Source organism: Manis pentadactyla, chromosome 13, assembly GCF_030020395.1.
Source record: "Manis pentadactyla isolate mManPen7 chromosome 13, mManPen7.hap1, whole genome shotgun sequence".
In the NCBI taxonomy this organism is placed as follows: Eukaryota; Metazoa; Chordata; class Mammalia; order Pholidota; family Manidae; genus Manis; species Manis pentadactyla.
The window spans coordinates 105,418,092-105,435,770 of record NC_080031.1 but is presented as its reverse complement, the minus strand read 5'-3'; the positions used below and the strand labels follow the sequence as shown (position 1 = coordinate 105,435,770).

Here is a 17,679-nt window from a genome sequence, read left to right as displayed (position 1 = left end):
GCGGCCGGCTGTCCGTCCCTCCGGGCGGACAATAAAGTTCGGCAAGTTTGACGAGGAGGAGAGAGCGCCGCGCGCGCCGCGGGCCGCCCGGGAGTGGACGCCGGCGGGGGCGCGGGGATGGGGGTCACCGTGGACGTGCGCCAGCTGTACAAGTACCCCTTCGAGCAGGTGGTGGCCAGCTTCCTCCGGAAGGTACCTCGCCCCGCGCCCCGGGCCGGGCAGCCCGACCCCCTACCCCCGGCTCGGGCGTGTGCGGGGCGGGGGGCGTCCCCGGCGGCCGGGGGGGGGCGTGTGCGGGGCGGGGGGCGTCCCCGGCGGCCGGGGGGCGGGGGAGGCACGGACTCCCCTTGGGCACCGCGGCCACCCCCGCCCCGGCTGAAGCGAGGAGCTTCTGGGGAGGGGGGCCGGGGCCCCAGCTGAGGAGGCGCAGGACTGGTCCCCCCTTACGTCACTGGCCCCCCGAAAGCCGGTGGGGGCCGCTGAAGCCGTCACCCTCGTTTACTCGGCATGACCGCGCCTACGGAGCAGCTGTGGCCCCTGGGCAGGTTGCCCTCCTGCCGGGGCCTCAGTTTTGTCATCTGTGAAATGGGGGAAAGTACAAGTACCAACTCAAAAGGAAGGGCTGTTTGGGGGGGAAATCCAGGGAGAATTATGTGCTGACGGCGGCTGATGCCTAGGTAAGGCCTCTTAAATGTTGCTGGGGTGCTGTGCCACTAAGACTGCGCGCCCTGGCCCCAAAGTGCGGTGGCCCTCTTTGCCCCAGGGCTGCCCCCAGGACTCTGTGGCTTGTGGTAAAAGGAAGCAGGAAATTTCTTTGAAAAAATCGGAAGCACCCAGGGCTGGGAGATGAGACCCTTGGACCCCGTCAGGCCCTTCCTTCCTGAGTTCATGTGATGACCTCGGTCAAGGGTCAGCTTCTCCAGGCCTGGGTGTCGGTGCCAGAAGGCCTGCTGGTCTCCCCTCCAGCTACCACATTTTGTGAATCTCCTTGGGCAGCAGCTATCAGATAAGGCGCTGGTTTGCAACCCGGAAGCCAAACTGGGAGGTACTGGGGGAGGAGGGTAACTTCTTAAGTGCTAAGATCTTACCTCCTCTGGAGGAGGTGGTATAGGTGGGGGCCCAGGTCACAAGCGCGTGAGTAGTGTGCTTGTCTAGAGTGGATGCCATCTTGTTGCTGACGTTCACTGGTCTGCAGCATCTAGAAGTGTGCAGCACCCACTGGGGGCTCAATAAGGATCTGGTGAATGATGAACGAGTAAATGAATTAAATCCCGACTAATGGGTCTAGTGTAGACTTTGCCTTTGGCCAGGCTTCTGGGCCCAGAAAGGAAACGGCCAAGAGCCTGTTTCTCTGTCAGGACGGGCGCTTGGCGGCATGGATTCTTTCGTGCCAGTGCCCCTTTGTGAAGCTTTCTAGGTTTTCCTCATCAAGAAGAGATCTCTGTCTTGTCAGAATTGGGGTGCTTGGGCCACACCTCACTGACCATCTTCTGTAGTGCTGGACCCTGACTTGTGCACATGTCTTTTTCCTCTCATTAGACTCTAAGCTTCTTCAGGGCAGGATTCACTCCTGCAGGAACGCGTAGCACAATGCCAAGCACTCATTTAGAGGGTGCTTGGCGCATGTCAAGCTTCTGGGCTAAATGCTTTTCTTTTATTCAACAGGTGTTTGGAGATACCTTTCTTCTATGTGCCAGGCTCTGTGCTTAGGCCTTAGGCCACAGCAGACAGACCCTTTTCATGAAGCTGATGGTCTCTAGTAGGTGAGACTGCCATTAATAGGTGAGGAACAAATGAACACATGATCCCAGTTGGTGATGCATAGTTACACGGGAAGTTCACGGTGCTGTGAAGAGAGCAGGGAGCCCTGCGGAAGGAGGGTGACCATTAGCAAAGCCTTCTCAAAAAGTGGCATGTGTGCAATGATGGCTGAAGCATGCATAGGAGTTTCTTAGCTCAGAGGTGGGTGTGGGGAGGAAGTGCTTTCATACATGGTCGTGTTTACTCCTCACAGCAGCTCAGGAAATAGTTATGACTCACTTCTGTTTCACTGTCCAGAGAAACTAAGGTTCAGAGAAGTTTAAGCAACTTTATGAAGTTCCCACAGCTAGAAGATGGCAGAGCCAGGATTTCCACACAGCTGAATCTGAAGCCCACAAACCTAATCACCAGGCTGTGCCGTCTTGCACAGAGTAGGCATTCAGATGATTCTTGAGGGAAAAAAATGTTTTGTAATCAGCTTGCTGGGCTCCTAATCTGATCGCAGTTTCCTTTTGTTCACAGTCTTCTGTCTGGGTTTATTCATCTCTGTTCATCTCAGTGGACCCCTGCCTGATAGAAGGATATAGCTTTAATGTGTGGTAGGGTGAGAAAATAGTGTTTCAGTTATACAGTGCTGTGTAACAAATCACCCTTATGATTTTTGTGGCTTCAAGCAATGATAGGCTTTTCATTCTCAAGATTCTTTGGGTTGCCTGGGCTATGCTAGGTGGTTTTTGTATGCTGTGTGTCATAGCTGAAGTCACTTACATAGTGACTATAAATATACAGCTGAAAAAGACCGAGGAGGCCACCGGAAGGCAGGGCCTGGGAAAGGCAAGGAGAACATTTTGCTGAAAAAGTAATCGGACAGGGTTAACACTGTGGACGGCGCTGTACTTCCGTTCTTTCTGTTCACAAAGCAGTCCTGCAGAGGTCCCTGGGAGGGACTATGGGACTGTTTCTAAGATGCCAGTAAATCTATTTGCTGTGAGAATTTTCACCTTACATTATTTAAAGGCCATGAACTGGCAGTCAGGAGATCTCAGTTCCAGTCATTGTGCTTTCCATATTAAAATCAGTTTTCAGTAGCCTTGGGAAGCCTTTTTCACAAGCCTGTACTGTGCCCTTGCACAACTTAGAAAGTGGCATCATCTGGGGGTGTCTACTCCACAAGCTCACAGTAAGTGGGGCTAGTGGAAAGTAAATGGTACATTTATGCAAATTAGAAAAAGGTGCCTCTTCTTCCAGGTGGCTGGAGCCCTATGACAGCTGGCCTGCTAAATCGGGAGACTTTGTGTGGTGAGCAGCCTGCACAACTGTATAAGACAACCCTACTGTCTTATTTTATCATCTGTGAAATAATAATGCCATGTACCCCACCTGTCTCCCGGGATTGTGAAGATCAAAGTTGTAACAGCGTGACAAGCATAAGCTTTTTACAAGCCTAAGGTAGTAAGAACGATCTTTTTGGCAAAATACACTTTTGTTTTAGTCTTTATGTACTTTTTTTCAAAGGAAAGCACTTGGCAGAAGGGACATCATATGAAGATCTCTGGGATCTTCATATGTGCAAAAAATGGTATGTTTTTTTGCACAGTGGTATGTTTGAAGTGGCTTCAGCACTGAGGAAGCTCTATTTTAAATAGTCCACTGATCTATGGCTTTTGGTATGTTCGGACTCGCCTTCCAAGTTATAATATACTACTATATTTAAAACCTGAGGAATGTTCGTTCTTCTTACACCTGCCTGCGGGATACCACAGGCAAAATACTAGCTACATGCTTTCAAAGCTAAGTGGCACCTTGAAAACAAACGTCACCACGCTCTTTGTTTATGGAAATAGGGTTTCTCGATGAAACTCTTCATGGAAGAATGCTGTGACATCCCAAATGGCTTATTCATCAGACGCCAAACTATACTTCCCACGAACTATAGTGTCAATATGCTTGACAGTGTGTTTTGTTTTCTTTCTTTGTATGAATCTTAGCTTTATAGCTCTCCTCACAGCAGTTTCCTTCCTTTTACTTAAAGCCATCTACAAAGAACGCAAAGCTGCATGTATGAATGTAGAGTCTAGAAGCCCGCCCTTCTCCGGAAGTCCACATAGGTCTGTTTAATGGGCTTGCCTCCCATGACCTGGATTCAAAGACGTCTTCAATTTCATCTGCCTGAAATTTAAAGTCATTAAAAAGGACCAGGAGGGCCACTGTGTTGACCGGATATTTTTGTGTATACTCAAATGAGGACAGGGAAGTTACAGGTTTTCTTACTGTTGAGTTGTTCAGGGTGATTTTCTTTTTATGTTACATGCAAGAGAGTCATTGTGAATAGAGTGTAAGCTTCATGGGCAGAGATTTTTGTCATTTGTTCTTGATGTATCCCAAGTGCCCAAAGAGTTCCCAGAACATAGTAGGTCTTCACCAAGTCCTTGTTGAATGAGTAACTATATACACTCTTCTGGGATTTAGCCCTGTGGAATACCAGACTCATTGTATCATTGTGGGGTTCAGTAACATGTCCTTATTTTGCGTACTGTAATAAAACAGACGGATTAAAATAATCTCTTTGCTTCAACACAGTGGCCTCGGGTTTTATTTTCTCCAGCCAGGAGCCTGGGGTGCTGAACAGAACGGCCTGACTGTTTACTCCTAAACTCATAAAGGGGATTTATGAATGGCTATTTCCATTTAGAGTAGAAAGTTGATTGGGTAATTAATAATGTTTCCATTTCTGATGCTATCTTTTCTCGCTTGGAAATCTGACACCTATATGTGTGGAACATCTCCCTGCAGAGCTCCTGAAATATCTGGAGTGAACCCACATTTTCAAAATGAGTGATTTGATAGGCCTAGTTTAACATAATGGTTATTTATCTTTTTGTTCACACTGTAATAGTCTTTCTTCACTTTTATCTTCCTGCCCTCAATTCTACCAAAATATCAGGCACAGCGTGAAGGAGGTGCAGATCTGAAGATAACGGGTTCTGGCATCAGATAGGGAGACGAGTGCTACTAGCCGTGTGGATTTGGGCAAGCCAGTTCATTTTCTGTGCCTCCGTTTCCTCATCTGCAAAATAATAATAATCTGGTACTGTTATGGAAAATTAGATAATGCACATAGTTGCATATAATATGCATAGCTTAAGTCAGCATATAGTAGGCGCTTTTGAAGTACTTCTTAAAAATCTTGATAATGATATTAACAATAATAATAACTTGTTACATTTATTCTATGAACCTGAAAAAAAAAAGTAGTCTTTGGAAATCTATACTAAGTTGGAGTAATAAAGGAGAGAGTGAGTGTGAATAAAGGTACACATTTGAATTATGGCTTATTTTAAAAATTACTTAAATAATATTAAAGTATACTTGGTAACTTATCTAGGGGAGGTCGTAGCTTAATCAGTGCACACAAGATAGGAGATTTGTAATTACCAAAGTACTAATGGCTGTTGTATGTCTACTAATTGACATTCATATTAAGTCTGTGCATCATTTGGCCCCTTGGAGATGCAAAGATAAATAAAGCCCTGACCTCAAGGAGCTCACTGTCCAGGGGAACAGAGGGAAATACATTAATTTTTGTGGTAAGTACTTTCTCAGAGGCATATTGCAGACATACAGGGTGGGGGCAAGGTTCATATTTTAATTATAAATCTATGAAAGTTTCTAGAGTACTTAGAGTCTGTTGCCTTTTTAAAAAAAGTCAATATTGTCTCTTATACTCTTCTCTGATGGTGTGCTAATACTAGCGAGGAGGGGTGTGTTAGGGAGGCTTACACAAATTGTGGATTGCTAAAGCATGAACTTGTGAGATTTTACTAGTCTAGGAAAGTAAGAAATATCTAATACTTTTAAAATCATCATTTAAATATATTTGGATTGCAGATGGATACCTGAAATATACTTAATGCCACACCACAGTAAATTGCCAGAAAAAGACTGGAGTCTTGAAACTAATTTTTTAAAAATGTTGATCCATTCTTTAGCAGCAAACCCAGCTACTGTTTATTGAGTACTTGCATGGTGCCAGGTGTTAAGCTTTACATAAAATTATTTCTTTAATTCACATAACAACTCTTTGAGGTAGGTTTTTTTTCCTACTGTTACAGATGAAGAAACTGAGGCAGACTGAGGTTGAAGTAATTTGCCCACGGTTCCCACAGATGGGCTTCAAACTGAGGTCTCTTGGATTCTAAAACTTACTGTTTTCAAAGCTCTGTGTTTTTATTTTAATTTTGTTTTTCTTAACTTTTCGTTTAGAAATAATTTGACTTGCAAGACCTTGCAAAAACAAAACTCCAGTACACCCAAACCACTGTATAATTTTTAAAACCAGGGAATTAACATTGATACAATGTTAACTAATCTGTAGATCTTACTCAAATGTTGGCAATGTCCACAATACCTCTTTCCAGTCTAGGATCCAGTCCAGGATCCCACATTAAATTGAGTTGCTGTGTTTTAGTCTCCTTAGTCTTCCTTTGTTCTTCTGTATCATGATGCTTTCAAAGAGTACTGGTCGTTTATTTTGTAGACTTTGTATCTTCTAAGTGCATTAAGTTTATATATGCATTTAATGTTGCTAAGAGGGTTGCCCTTTGTGTCACAGTTACCAATTCTTCCTTTCAAAAAACCTCATTATATCATTGCCAGTTACGTGGACGTTTTTGTGAATGAGGGAGACTTGACATTGGTTGGCCTTTGTTTTGAGTCGTACCTTGTTCCAGGTGGAAGAGCCTTTGAGGGTCCCCCTGCGGCCCACCGCCCTGGCTTCCCAGGCGGCGGAATCACGGCCTGCCTGTGCTGGTGCCTTGCTCTTTGCTCCTGTCGTCGTCCCACTGACCTGAAAGGCCAGTGAGCAGCCATTCAGAATATCTGAATATCATGAACAAATATATGTAGTCCTTGATCATTAAGATTTTGATTAATTGACAACTCATTTGATCTTGATATGAAATCAGCTTTGCTTTGCTACTAAGATAGACTTTTGCATGGAGCTCATAAAAGGAATTTGGCGCAGCCCACGGTGATTATTTTGTGTAGCTGAACACCTCTGAAAATCTCTTTGCAGTTGCTCCGCCTCTTTGCGTGTACATGTTTGGAACCAGCCGGGGTGGCAAAGATTCCCTTAATGCCTCCAAAACAGATCAAGTTAACATACCAGACTTATCACAGGCCATCTTGGCCTGCTTTTGCAGGACTAATCATATAGATCTGTCAGCTCAACTGCTTCTCTGTGCTCTCTTGGGTAATACCATTTGGAAGTTGGTAAACCAGGACTTCTTAGGAGGTCACTGACTCTTTTTGGGGGGTTATTATAAAAAGCTGGCATTGACTTACAAGGAGCTTTATGAAAGCTTATATATATTCCTACCCCCCCAAATAAGAAAGATAAATATATCTTTATGAAGCTCCTCCCACAAATACAATGAATATTACTCCTGGGACTAGATAGACTCAATTTCCTGGCCTCTCATTTTTCAAAGCTTTGTGTTTGCTTTAATGTACCTTTTGTTTTTTACCCAGTATTTTGCAATTTTTTGGCCTCTTTTTCATATGCAAAAAAATAAATGAAAGCAAGGTATGTGATGGTGTCGGAGAGTCTACGTTTTACCCTTGTTAGACTTTCACGTGCACATAATAAATACAGTGATATTGACAGTAGATTTATATCTTGGGGACAGGGAAAGGGTAGTGTCCTGTTTTCTTCACGTTCAGTGAAGAAACTAAAAATCATTAAGTTCAAAATGAAGTCAAATATACCTTGAAAAATCCCTTAAGTAACCCAGAAAGTATGGCATGCATGGTGAGTATGTATAGTCTGTGCACAGTTTGTGATCCACTGAGGCGGGTTTAAGTATGGCAAGGGGTTTAGGAAGGTATTTGGGTCGTCAGACCACTTCACTTCTATCGGAGTCCCTAGCGTGCAGTGGGGACGGGACAGTTCCAGCGTGACCCTGCTTGTCTGCAGGCTTTATGTCACTATGTTTTTAACGCAGACATTCCTAATCTTAATGCTTGTTTTGGGGAGGACTGGATGAGGTCATACACGTGGCAGCCTCCAACACAGCACCCTGCCTGGGCACAGCGGGTGCTCAGTGATTCTTCGATGGGCTTGATCCTGACCTACCTTGATCTGTTCCCCTGTCACACTGTGTTCGAAAAGGTTTCTGTGAAAACCCGGCCACCTGCTTCTTGTCTTCCCAAACTGGCACTCCCGGTTGCCAGCCCTTCTTAGCAGCCTTTCCTCTCTCAAGCCCTCGTTATCTGACATCAGATAAATTTGCATGAATTAAATCATGAATATTCAAGTTACCACAAGATGGCGTCAGATGATTTCAAGTAATGCGAATAGGAGGAGCCTTGGCATAATCTTTAATTTTAAAAAAGCTAAAATATATGCCTTTCATGTCGTGGTATTTAGCTATTGTAGATGAACGTTTAAGTTCCTTTCCCATTCTGGGATGGAAACTTGAGGCTCAAGTCTATTTACTCCAAAGGTAGTTGCGTCGGAAAGTGACTTGAATCTTGCAAATGATTTTGCCAGAGTAAATAGTTCAGGATCTCTTGGGTTTGGCTAATAAAACTTCCCTTTTACTTTTGTTATTTACAAGCATTGTCTAGTGGGTGGCCCTTAAGTATTTTACAATGTCCCCTTTCCACAATTTCCTATCTCCCTCTTATCTCTTAGTTTGATTTATTTCCTCCTAATATATTTATTTGCTTCTTGTTTGTTTCCCTAGCTAACATATAAAGTCTCTAAGAGGCTATAATTTTGTTTCATTACTGTATCCTCAGTGCCTAGAACAGGGCCTGGCATGGTAGGTACTCAAAAAACTGTTAAATGAAGAATAAATAGAGTTTCCAGTATTATTTAAATTGACACCCTAAATTATGTAAAAGTGCGAAGTTTCTGAATTTATAATCTTTAGGAATTTCACTGATAACTTAGTGAAGTAATCAGAAGTAACTACTATCCTTCTCTGGTGTTTATATTTCCAAGCTCTTCCATAATTTGATTCAGTAATCTTCCTTTCACTTACAGTCTATTTACAATATTTAGTCAGAATGTGTTGATGAATATAAAATGAGCAAACTTGGGCTGGAGCAAAGGAAATACTCTTATATACTCCTTTTACTTCAGTGTAAAAGTTCTAATTCATGAACGCACGCACACACACACACACACACACAGGCACACACACACTTCGGGGGTCTGAATGAGTCTCAAATATCTCCCTCACTTCAAGGGTGCTGTACACGTGAGCCTCTTGCTGAGGAACAGAATAGCTAAACCCGACTCTCAGTAATGGACATTATCTTCCAGAAATACTGAAGGCTAAACTTGAAGAAAGCAGTTATTGTAATTTTGAGCATTTTTTTCTGGAGCAAAAGTGAATGAATGAAAAAGAAATACTTAAAAAGCATGTTTGTGGTTAGTTATCAAGATTGCAGTTGCCGGGATGGAAGTGTGAACAAGAATTTATGGCATGGGCATGATGAAGTGTTAGCGCTGTTGAGGGCGGAGCCCACTGCCCCCCTCGCTGGTCGGTCTTTGAATGAAGTCAGATTTATTTTCCAAACTGATCCCTGAGGTCAGTCAGGTTTATCTTCTGGTTCATTGCTTCAGCAATTATTTATTGAGGGCCTACTATGTGCCAGACACCGTGCTAGGTGGTAGAAACACATGAGTGACTGAAATAGACAATATTTCTGCTCTCATGGAGCCTGTGTCCTAAACTGTGAACTTTTGATGGGGCCAGAGATATCTTTAAGAATGTGAAAGTAATGGCCCCTTTTCCCTGAAAATCAATCAATTAGTCAACCAGTCAACCTCTTACACACACACTCACACACACACACACACACACACACGCAGCTGTTGCAGGGTGGGGAAGACCCATACCCACCGAGTTTTATGTCACATTTCCTCGGTTCAGAAGACTTGAAGTCCGCCAAGCAGAGGCCCTCTGCCCCTTGCCCCACAGGCTGCTCTCACCTCCCCTTCAGCAGCTTGCAATGTCTTGGATCAGACTTGCCTGTTGTTTTCTGTTCAGATGTGATCCCTGGATGAAGCGGTAAATCTCTGGGACCAGAGGTCAAGGGGCGCTCAGCAGGCTCCGGTCAGCAGCTGCCCAGTCCTGTGGCTTTGAGGAAGTCGGTTCCACTCCCCAGGGCCTCCTTGCACCTGAGCAATGGAAAGGGTTGGATTTCAGGAACTGATGTGATTGGAGGCAGGTTGGGTGGGCAGGCTTTGGAGGCAGGAAAAATTATTTGCAGATAAATTATAGTCTTGGCACTCATTAACTAGCAAATTAGTTTATTTGAGCCTTATTTCTCACACAGGGAAGGGAAAAAACAGCATATACCTCATGGAATAGGTTTGGGATTTAAATTGAAATAATGTATGTTAAACTGTCTAAGACGAAAAATGATAGCTGTTATCCATGTTGTTGTATCCAAATTGTCTTTTGGGGAAATAAATCAATAAACAAACTGTTGAGCACCTGGCATAGGCTACATTCCTGTGATGCTAACCCAGCCACGAGGCAGTGGTATAGGGCAGTAGGGAGGGCCCTCACTCTGTTGTAGGCCTGGCTCAGTTTCCTGGCTGTGCCACTAACTAGCTGGGTCACCCTAAGCTCTCTGGTCTTTATTCGGTTTCCATTAATGAAAGATGGTAATGATAACTTCGGACCCAGACACATTAGACAGGCTCTTAGGATATTTAAACAAGATCATGCAAGTAAAACATTTAGCACAGTGCCTGGCACAAAGAACAATCTTTTTTTAAATTAAGGTATCATTGATATACAATCTTATGAAGGTTTCACATGAGTAACACTATGGTTGCTACATTCACCCATATTATCAAGTCCCCTCCACACCCCATTGCAGTCCCTGTCCATCAGCATAATAAGATGCTATAGAGTCACTACTTGTCTTTTCTGTGCTATACTGCCTTCCCTGTACCCCCACTGCATTATGTGTGCTAATCATAATGCCCCTTAATCCCTTTCTCCCTCCCTTCCCACCCTTCCCTTTGGTAACCACTGGTCTGGTCTCTTCTTGGAGTCTGTGAGTCCGCTGCTGTTTTGTTCCTTCAGTTTTGCTTTGTTGTTATAATTCACAAATGAGTGAAATCATTTGGTATTTGTCTTTCTCCACCTGGCTTATTTCACTGAGCATAATACCCTCTAGCTCCATCCATGTTGTTGCAAATGGTAGGATTCGTTTTCTTCTTATGGCTGAATAATATTCCATTGTGTATATGTACCACCTCTTCTTTATCCATTCATCTACTGATGGACGCTTAGGTTGTTACCATATCTTGGCTATTGTAAATAGTGCTGTGATAAACATAGGAGTGCCTATGTCGTTTTGAATCAGGGATCTTTGTTTTCTTTGGGTAAATTCCTAGGAGTGGAATTCTCGGGTCAAATGTTAATTCTATTTTTAGCTTTGAACGTCCATACTGCTTTCCACAGTGGTTGAACTAGTTTACATTCCCACCAGCAGTGTAGGAGGGTTCCCCTTTCTCCGCATCTGCATCCTCGACAGCATTTGTTGTTGCTTGCCTTTTGAATGTTGGCCATCCTAACTGCTGTGAGGTGATATCTCATTGTGGTTTTCAGTTGCATTTCCCTGATAATTAGCAATGTGGAGCATCTTTTCATGTGCCTGTTGGCCAACTGAATTTCTGCATAAAGAACACTCTTGATGTAAGTCTGGTTCAGTATTAACAGTATGACTTACTGAGCAGCTTAACCGCACCCCTCCTCTCCACCCAGGGCTAGAGTGGGTCTAAAGGTTTCCCCTGGATTTCATACATGTCCGGTTGTTCTGTCTCTCTAGGCTGAAGCAGTAAAAGTAAGACACTTGATGGAAAACTGGCCTTAGAGGCTACTTGGGAAATACTGTTGCTGCAAATAACTGGCTACTATGAAATAACTCACTTTGGTAAAAGATGAGTGGTAATTCTTCTTTATGTGTTTTCATTTAGTATCCCAACCCCATGGATAAAAATGTCATCTCTGTAAAAACTGTGGAAGAAAAAAGGGGTAAGTTCTCTGAATATACCTCACTTCAGTGATGATCATTAAGTGATACTGATTTTTGTGAAGATATGTACATTTGTGTGGGTGTGGCCTATTATGTCTTAAACAGGTATATTAACAGGTATACTTCTCTATTTGAGGTGACTGAGAAGAGAGTACTCAGCATTTATAACCATAGAAGTCTTGCCTAATATGCTCTTGTCATTTTCTCAGTTACTAATTGATGACAATTGTAATAGCTAACATTTTTGAGCACTTTATATGTCCCAGGCACTCTAAGTTTTTTTAACTCATTTAATTCAATAAATAATGTATGGAGTAGGTATTATTACTCCTATTTAATGAATGAAGAAAACAAGGTAGAGAGGTAAAGTTACTTTCCCAGAGTCCCTGGCTATATTCCTATAATATATCCTTACTTTATTTTATAGATGGCAAAATAGATGTGATTAATAGCATGTACTATATGTGATGTGACCATAAAGTGATTAGATTGTGGGGTCATGACTGTACTTACCAGTATGGTTCAGTACTGACTAGAGAAGAGGTTAGGTTGACAAACTATGCTTGTGCTGTCTGTTGTTTTAAATAAAGTTTATTGGTAGACGGTCAGGCCCATTTGTTTATGTATTATGTGTGGTTGCTTCCTTACAATAACAGCAGGGTTGAGTAGTTGTGACAGAGACTATGTAGCCAAAAAAATCCTAAAATATTTACCATCCGATCCTTTATAGAAACGTTTACCAACCCCTGCAGTAGAATGTAGGAGTCTTCACTGTTTTCTGACATTCACTTCCCAGAGGAAGTGTTTGCATTGTCAGTTTTGAATTTGCAAACTAGGCAATGCAGGAAACTATAATGATGCACATAATCTATGTAAAACCTTTGGAGACACTCGGCCCAGGTCCGCTGTACTTTTGAGTCCTCTGAGAAAATGTATGAGACGCTCTTCTTGGCCCAACTCTGAGACCTTCTTTGTACTTGGTGAACACAAATTTCTCTTTTGCTTGTGAGGATATACAACTTCCATACTCTTATCAGTATATTTTTGTACTTCCATATCTCTATCGGTATATTTTCAAAAAACATTTTCTCATGTATCTGCACTCAAGGTGGGAGAAATGTCATATTTGGCATCAGAGAAATCTGATTTTAAATCTTGATTTTGTTATTACCTATATCACCTAACTTCTGGGAGGCTCAGTTTCTTCATCTGTTAAATGGGAAAATAATAACAATCCTGCTTTTAGGTTGTTATAAAGCCCAATGGAGAACACAAATGTGCATATTCCCAAGTGGCATAGGAATGTTAATTACCATTCCTCCCATTGACGGGCATCTTTCCCTCCAGGGGTGGCTAATCCATTTGAAGAATGTGTGCTGCAAACATTGGCCAAAGGGGTGCCACCGGGCAGAGTAGCCACACGTGTCTCTCACCCTTCCAGCAGTTTCTGGGCAGTCAGGGCATTTGCACCGGGGTTCAGGGACAGTATCACCAGAGCTTTGAGGAACCCTGTAGAGCATGGCTGAGTTACAGTGAACCACAGAGTAGTTCCGGTCACAGGGGGCCTGCTGTCCTATAAGAGAAGAGTATGCTTAGTATAATTAATTGCAGGTTTAAATTCTGAGGCCAGAAATGGGTGCTTGAAAATATTGTTGGTGCAGAAAGCAGAATCATGTTCTCCATCTTTCTGTTAAAACGCCCTCTCTGTTGGAGTTGAGCAGGGGGCTCTGGCTGTTGTCATTGCAGTATTGACATGGATGGTCCAGAGCAGGGAACAATTTGCAGTTCTTTTGTCCTTGACTTTAGAATGAACAGTGTAAGTGTTTTACCCTTAATCCTTAATCACAGATAAGTATATTCGGAGTGATTTGGCCCCAAAAAGTGGTCGGGGGTACTGAGTTTTGAGTTAAGCATTTTCACTAGGAATTCTACATCTAGAAAATTGGGGTTGACAGTAAAAGTTTTATTGCCTTTAAGACAAGAATCCGTCTCCCTAACTTTGTGTTTGAATGTAAAAATTTTCTTTTCCAGATGTGTCAACAGGCATCATCTATAGAAAGAGGATCGCAGTCTGTCAGAATGTGGTTCCAGAAATTTTAAGGAAGGTAAATTCATTTCAAAATTGAATCAGATTTGCTGTAACGTTGGGTAATCTTCAGTCAGGGAAAGAGACAGCATTTTCTGGTGTAGAAGAGTGTTAGAACTTACCTACCTCATTGCCCTTCAGAGGGAGAAAGCTTCTCATATCCAACCTCAGCTTTGGCAGATGCCACCTGTCCTGCCAATGGGTTTCAGCCCCCGGCAAGTTCGCTGTGGATTCAGTGTGACCAAAGAAAATGACATAAAACGTTCTTGGGGTGGAAGGGTTTATTACCCGGCTTGTTCTCCTGGCGGCAGGTTGAGTACTAGCGTCTCTGCCTCCGCCCAGAGAACTTACTGCCTACGGGTGTGGAAGTGGTAGCCTGGCAACAGGCGAGTTACATCATCAAGGGGTTCGAGTTCAGTGAGGATCCCAGCCGTAGGAACCCCAACTTCCACACACCATCGGAGATAGTTTTTTTCCAGCCTGTTTCTGTCTCTCTCTCTTTGTTTTGTGGAGGTCTCTTAGTGGACATAGGGATGGTCTACAATTATTTTAAAGATACCTTGGACATTTTCTAGTCTGTCCATGGTTAGATATGACTCTCAAGTAAGAATGATCAGAAATGGGACGATGGTAAATATAAAAAATACCGATTTGTAGTAAGGAGGATAAAACTACCAGTTTCTCTTTTACTGTCAGAGACAGCAGTTATTTCAGGGGGGTACAACATTCTCAGGGCTGTCTGTATGTCTTTTTGTGTATGTTTCTGTAAAGTAATGGTGTTGATGGTGAAACCGTCATGATAGCAAATTGTTTTCTCTCTTTGAAATCCTTAAGCCTGCTGGTGATTGTTAGAAAAAGGTAAGTGGGAATTTTTAATCACATTGCTTGCACCAGAGAGATGATTGACAAGAGTCCTTTTAGAATCATTAAGACATGAGAGTAGAGCACGTTTTAAAAATGTTTCAGGTGGTTGTTTCACCCGGAAGCGATTCAGTGTGTGGAGTGCAGCTCGGCTGGGCTCCCGCCGATCAGCTTGCAAATCACGTTGCTGTGCTCTCTCTGTGTCACTTCCTTATCATGGGTTAAAACTAACTCTGTCAAATTTTTAGTGGAAAGAAAGCCGATACGATAATGAAAATGAACTTTCTTTGATTGTCCAGATGGTAAATGTGTTGCATCGCATGTGGCAAGTTATTACTGCTTTTCCACAGAGTGTGTACCTTGCCTTTGCTCTACATACATGCTCTGAATCTGTTATTTAAAGAGGCATTCAACTTTGTCTTGTGTCTCAGTTCTTGAATAATATAAGGGTATCTTTGACTTGTACAATTCTGCCTTTGTACTTTTCCAGGTCTCCTTTGCCTAGGAAAACATACATTTCTAGATATTGGATAGAGTTTAAAATGTAGAAAATATTTTATCGGATATTGTCCTGCATGTGAGCCCATAAGTGGGACCAGTTAAAATTCATCAATTTAGGAAGGCCGTGAGCAGCCCTGGAGGAGACAGGAAGGAGGCTGATAATTTGCTTAGAGTGTTTAGCAGTTAGAGAATCAGGCCAGGGACTGTACAGCCTGCATAAATCCTGGACCATTTGCATGTCCTTAACAGTATTTAGTAAGGTCAGAGTAAGTTTGATTATCAGGGGCTTACAGCCATTGGTGGTGAGCCATCAATTGTGTATCGGGGTCACTTGCCCTCTTAATTATCCAAGACTGAAGCACCTCTGGATGCAGTCTGTGGGTAGCCTGCTCTTCCTAAATTGAGAAAGCCTCTCTCTGTTGGACAGGTGAGCATTTTAAAGGTACCTAGTATCCAGTTAGAAGAGGAATCGTGGCTTGATCCCCAGGAAAGGAACATGGCTATACGGAGTCACTGCCTTACGTGGACACAATATGCATCCATGAAGGAAGAGTCTGTCTTCCGGGAAAGTGTGGAAAACCCGAATTGGTAAGATCACCTCCGAATGAGCACGTGTGTGTGTGTGTGTGTGTGTGTGTGTGTGTGTGTGTGTGTGTTTGTATGTTGGGTAAAGGGGTGCATAAATGACCACATATAAGAAGTTATGATTCCATACTTAGGTTCTGTATTTATAACTCACATAAATTACATGTTAATTAATTTTTAATCACAGAAATAATTAATGAATAGCTTTCCCTTTGGGGAGAAAATGACAGAGCTCTACTCCTTTCTGACCATCTCGCCCAGTCCTGGTGCCTTTTTCCCTCTCCTGTGGCAGTGAGTGTCAGCAGTATTCTGTGTGGTCCAGAATCCAGAGCTTTAAGAGGCACCTTTAGGTACACACGTGTGTACCCACAGAGGCTCTGTAGATAGTATGGTTTTGTGTATCTTTAACATACATGCTTTCATTCCATATAAATCGTGCATTTTCTTTGCCTAATAGAATGTTTCTAATCTTTATCCGCTCGATATATGTAAAATCTAGCTATTCCTTTGAACTGTTGCATAGTATTCAATCCTATGATTCTGTTTAGCTTTTTCTTTTTTGACAGACATTCAGACAGTTTCTAGTTTCTCCCTTACAAAAGTAATGCAGTATTTGTGAAGCATATGCTCCTTGTTTATGCTATATGTGAATGTTGCTTTACAAGAGCAATTTTAATTGCCAGATTTACTGAGTATTTTATTTATGATGCAATGTATTCTATTAGCATACAGTTCTGTAAGTTTTGACAAACACATATGCAGCTGTGTAACTCCTGCCACACTCAAGTTATGCAATGTTTAAGGTAGATTTTAAAAAGCTAGCTCTATGCTAAGATGATTCAATGGGGAAAGAATATTCTTTTCAACACATGTTGCTGTCTCACTGGATATCCACAAATAAAAGAATGAAGTTGGACCTTTACCTCACACCAAGTACAAAATTAACTCAAAATGCATCAAAGAACCTAAATGACAGAGTTAAGACTATAAAACTCTTAGGAGAAAACATAGGTATAGAGGTTTGTGATCTTGAATTAGGTGAGTTTCTTAGATAAGATACCAAAAGCAACAAAAGAAAAAATTAGGCAAAACTGACTTCATCAAATTAAAAAATTTTTGTATTTCTAAGGATACTGTCCAGGGAGGTGAAAGACACTCCAGAGAATGGGAGAAAATATTGCAAACCATATATCTGATAAGAGCCTAGCATCCAGAACTCAGGAATAGACAACCCAATTTAAAAAATAGGGGAAAGATTTGAGTTGGTATTTCTCCAAAAAGATATACAGATGGCAGTAAATGCTTGAGAAGATGCCGAACATCATTGGTCATTAGGGAAATGCCAGTCAAAAGCACAATAAGATACTGCTTCATACTGTAAGGATGGCTATAATATAAAGGACATACAACAAGTGCTGGAGAGGATGTGGAGAAATTGGAGCCGTCACACACTGCTGGTGGGAATGTGAATGGCTCAGCTGCTATGGAGAAGAGTTTTGTCAGTGCCTCAAAAGGTTAAACATGGGGTGATCACTTGACCCACCAATTCCACACTGTATTGAAAACATATGTCCGCACAAAAACTTGTACAGGAATGTTCATAGCACCATTATTCATGATAGGCAGAATTCAGAGACAAGCTAAAAGTCCACCAACTGATGAATGTATGACCAAAGGTGGTATGTCCACACAGTGGAATATTATTCAGCCACGAAAAGGAATGGAGTAGCGATTCATGTAACAACATGGATGAAGCTTGAAAACCTTATTCTAAGTGACATAAGCCAGTTACAAAAGGCCACATATTGAATCAGTTCATT

General features: G+C 42.4%; 1 protein-coding gene across 9 annotated transcripts in view; it reads left to right on the top strand.

Moving 5' to 3' along the window:
- The window catches only part of PRELID2 (PRELI domain containing 2), a 93,096-nt gene continuing 75,417 nt past the window's right edge, over positions 1-17,679 (top strand). For 5 of the 9 annotated variants that reach the window (XR_008993469.1, XR_005026756.2, XM_036894968.2 and 2 more), the window contains exons 1-4: positions 11-192; positions 11,768-11,825; positions 13,858-13,931; positions 15,702-15,862. Coding sequence is in view for 6 of the 9 variants with exons in the window: in XM_036894968.2 (XP_036750863.1) it covers positions 118-192; positions 11,768-11,825; positions 13,858-13,931; positions 15,702-15,862 (368 nt within the window). In the remaining 3 variants the exon portion in view is untranslated. Of the gene's footprint in view, positions 193-11,767; positions 11,826-13,857; positions 13,932-15,701; positions 15,863-17,679 lie in introns of all 9 variants that reach the window. The other 4 variants (XM_036894913.2, XR_008993468.1, XM_057491040.1 and 1 more) reach the window with 4 other exon arrangements.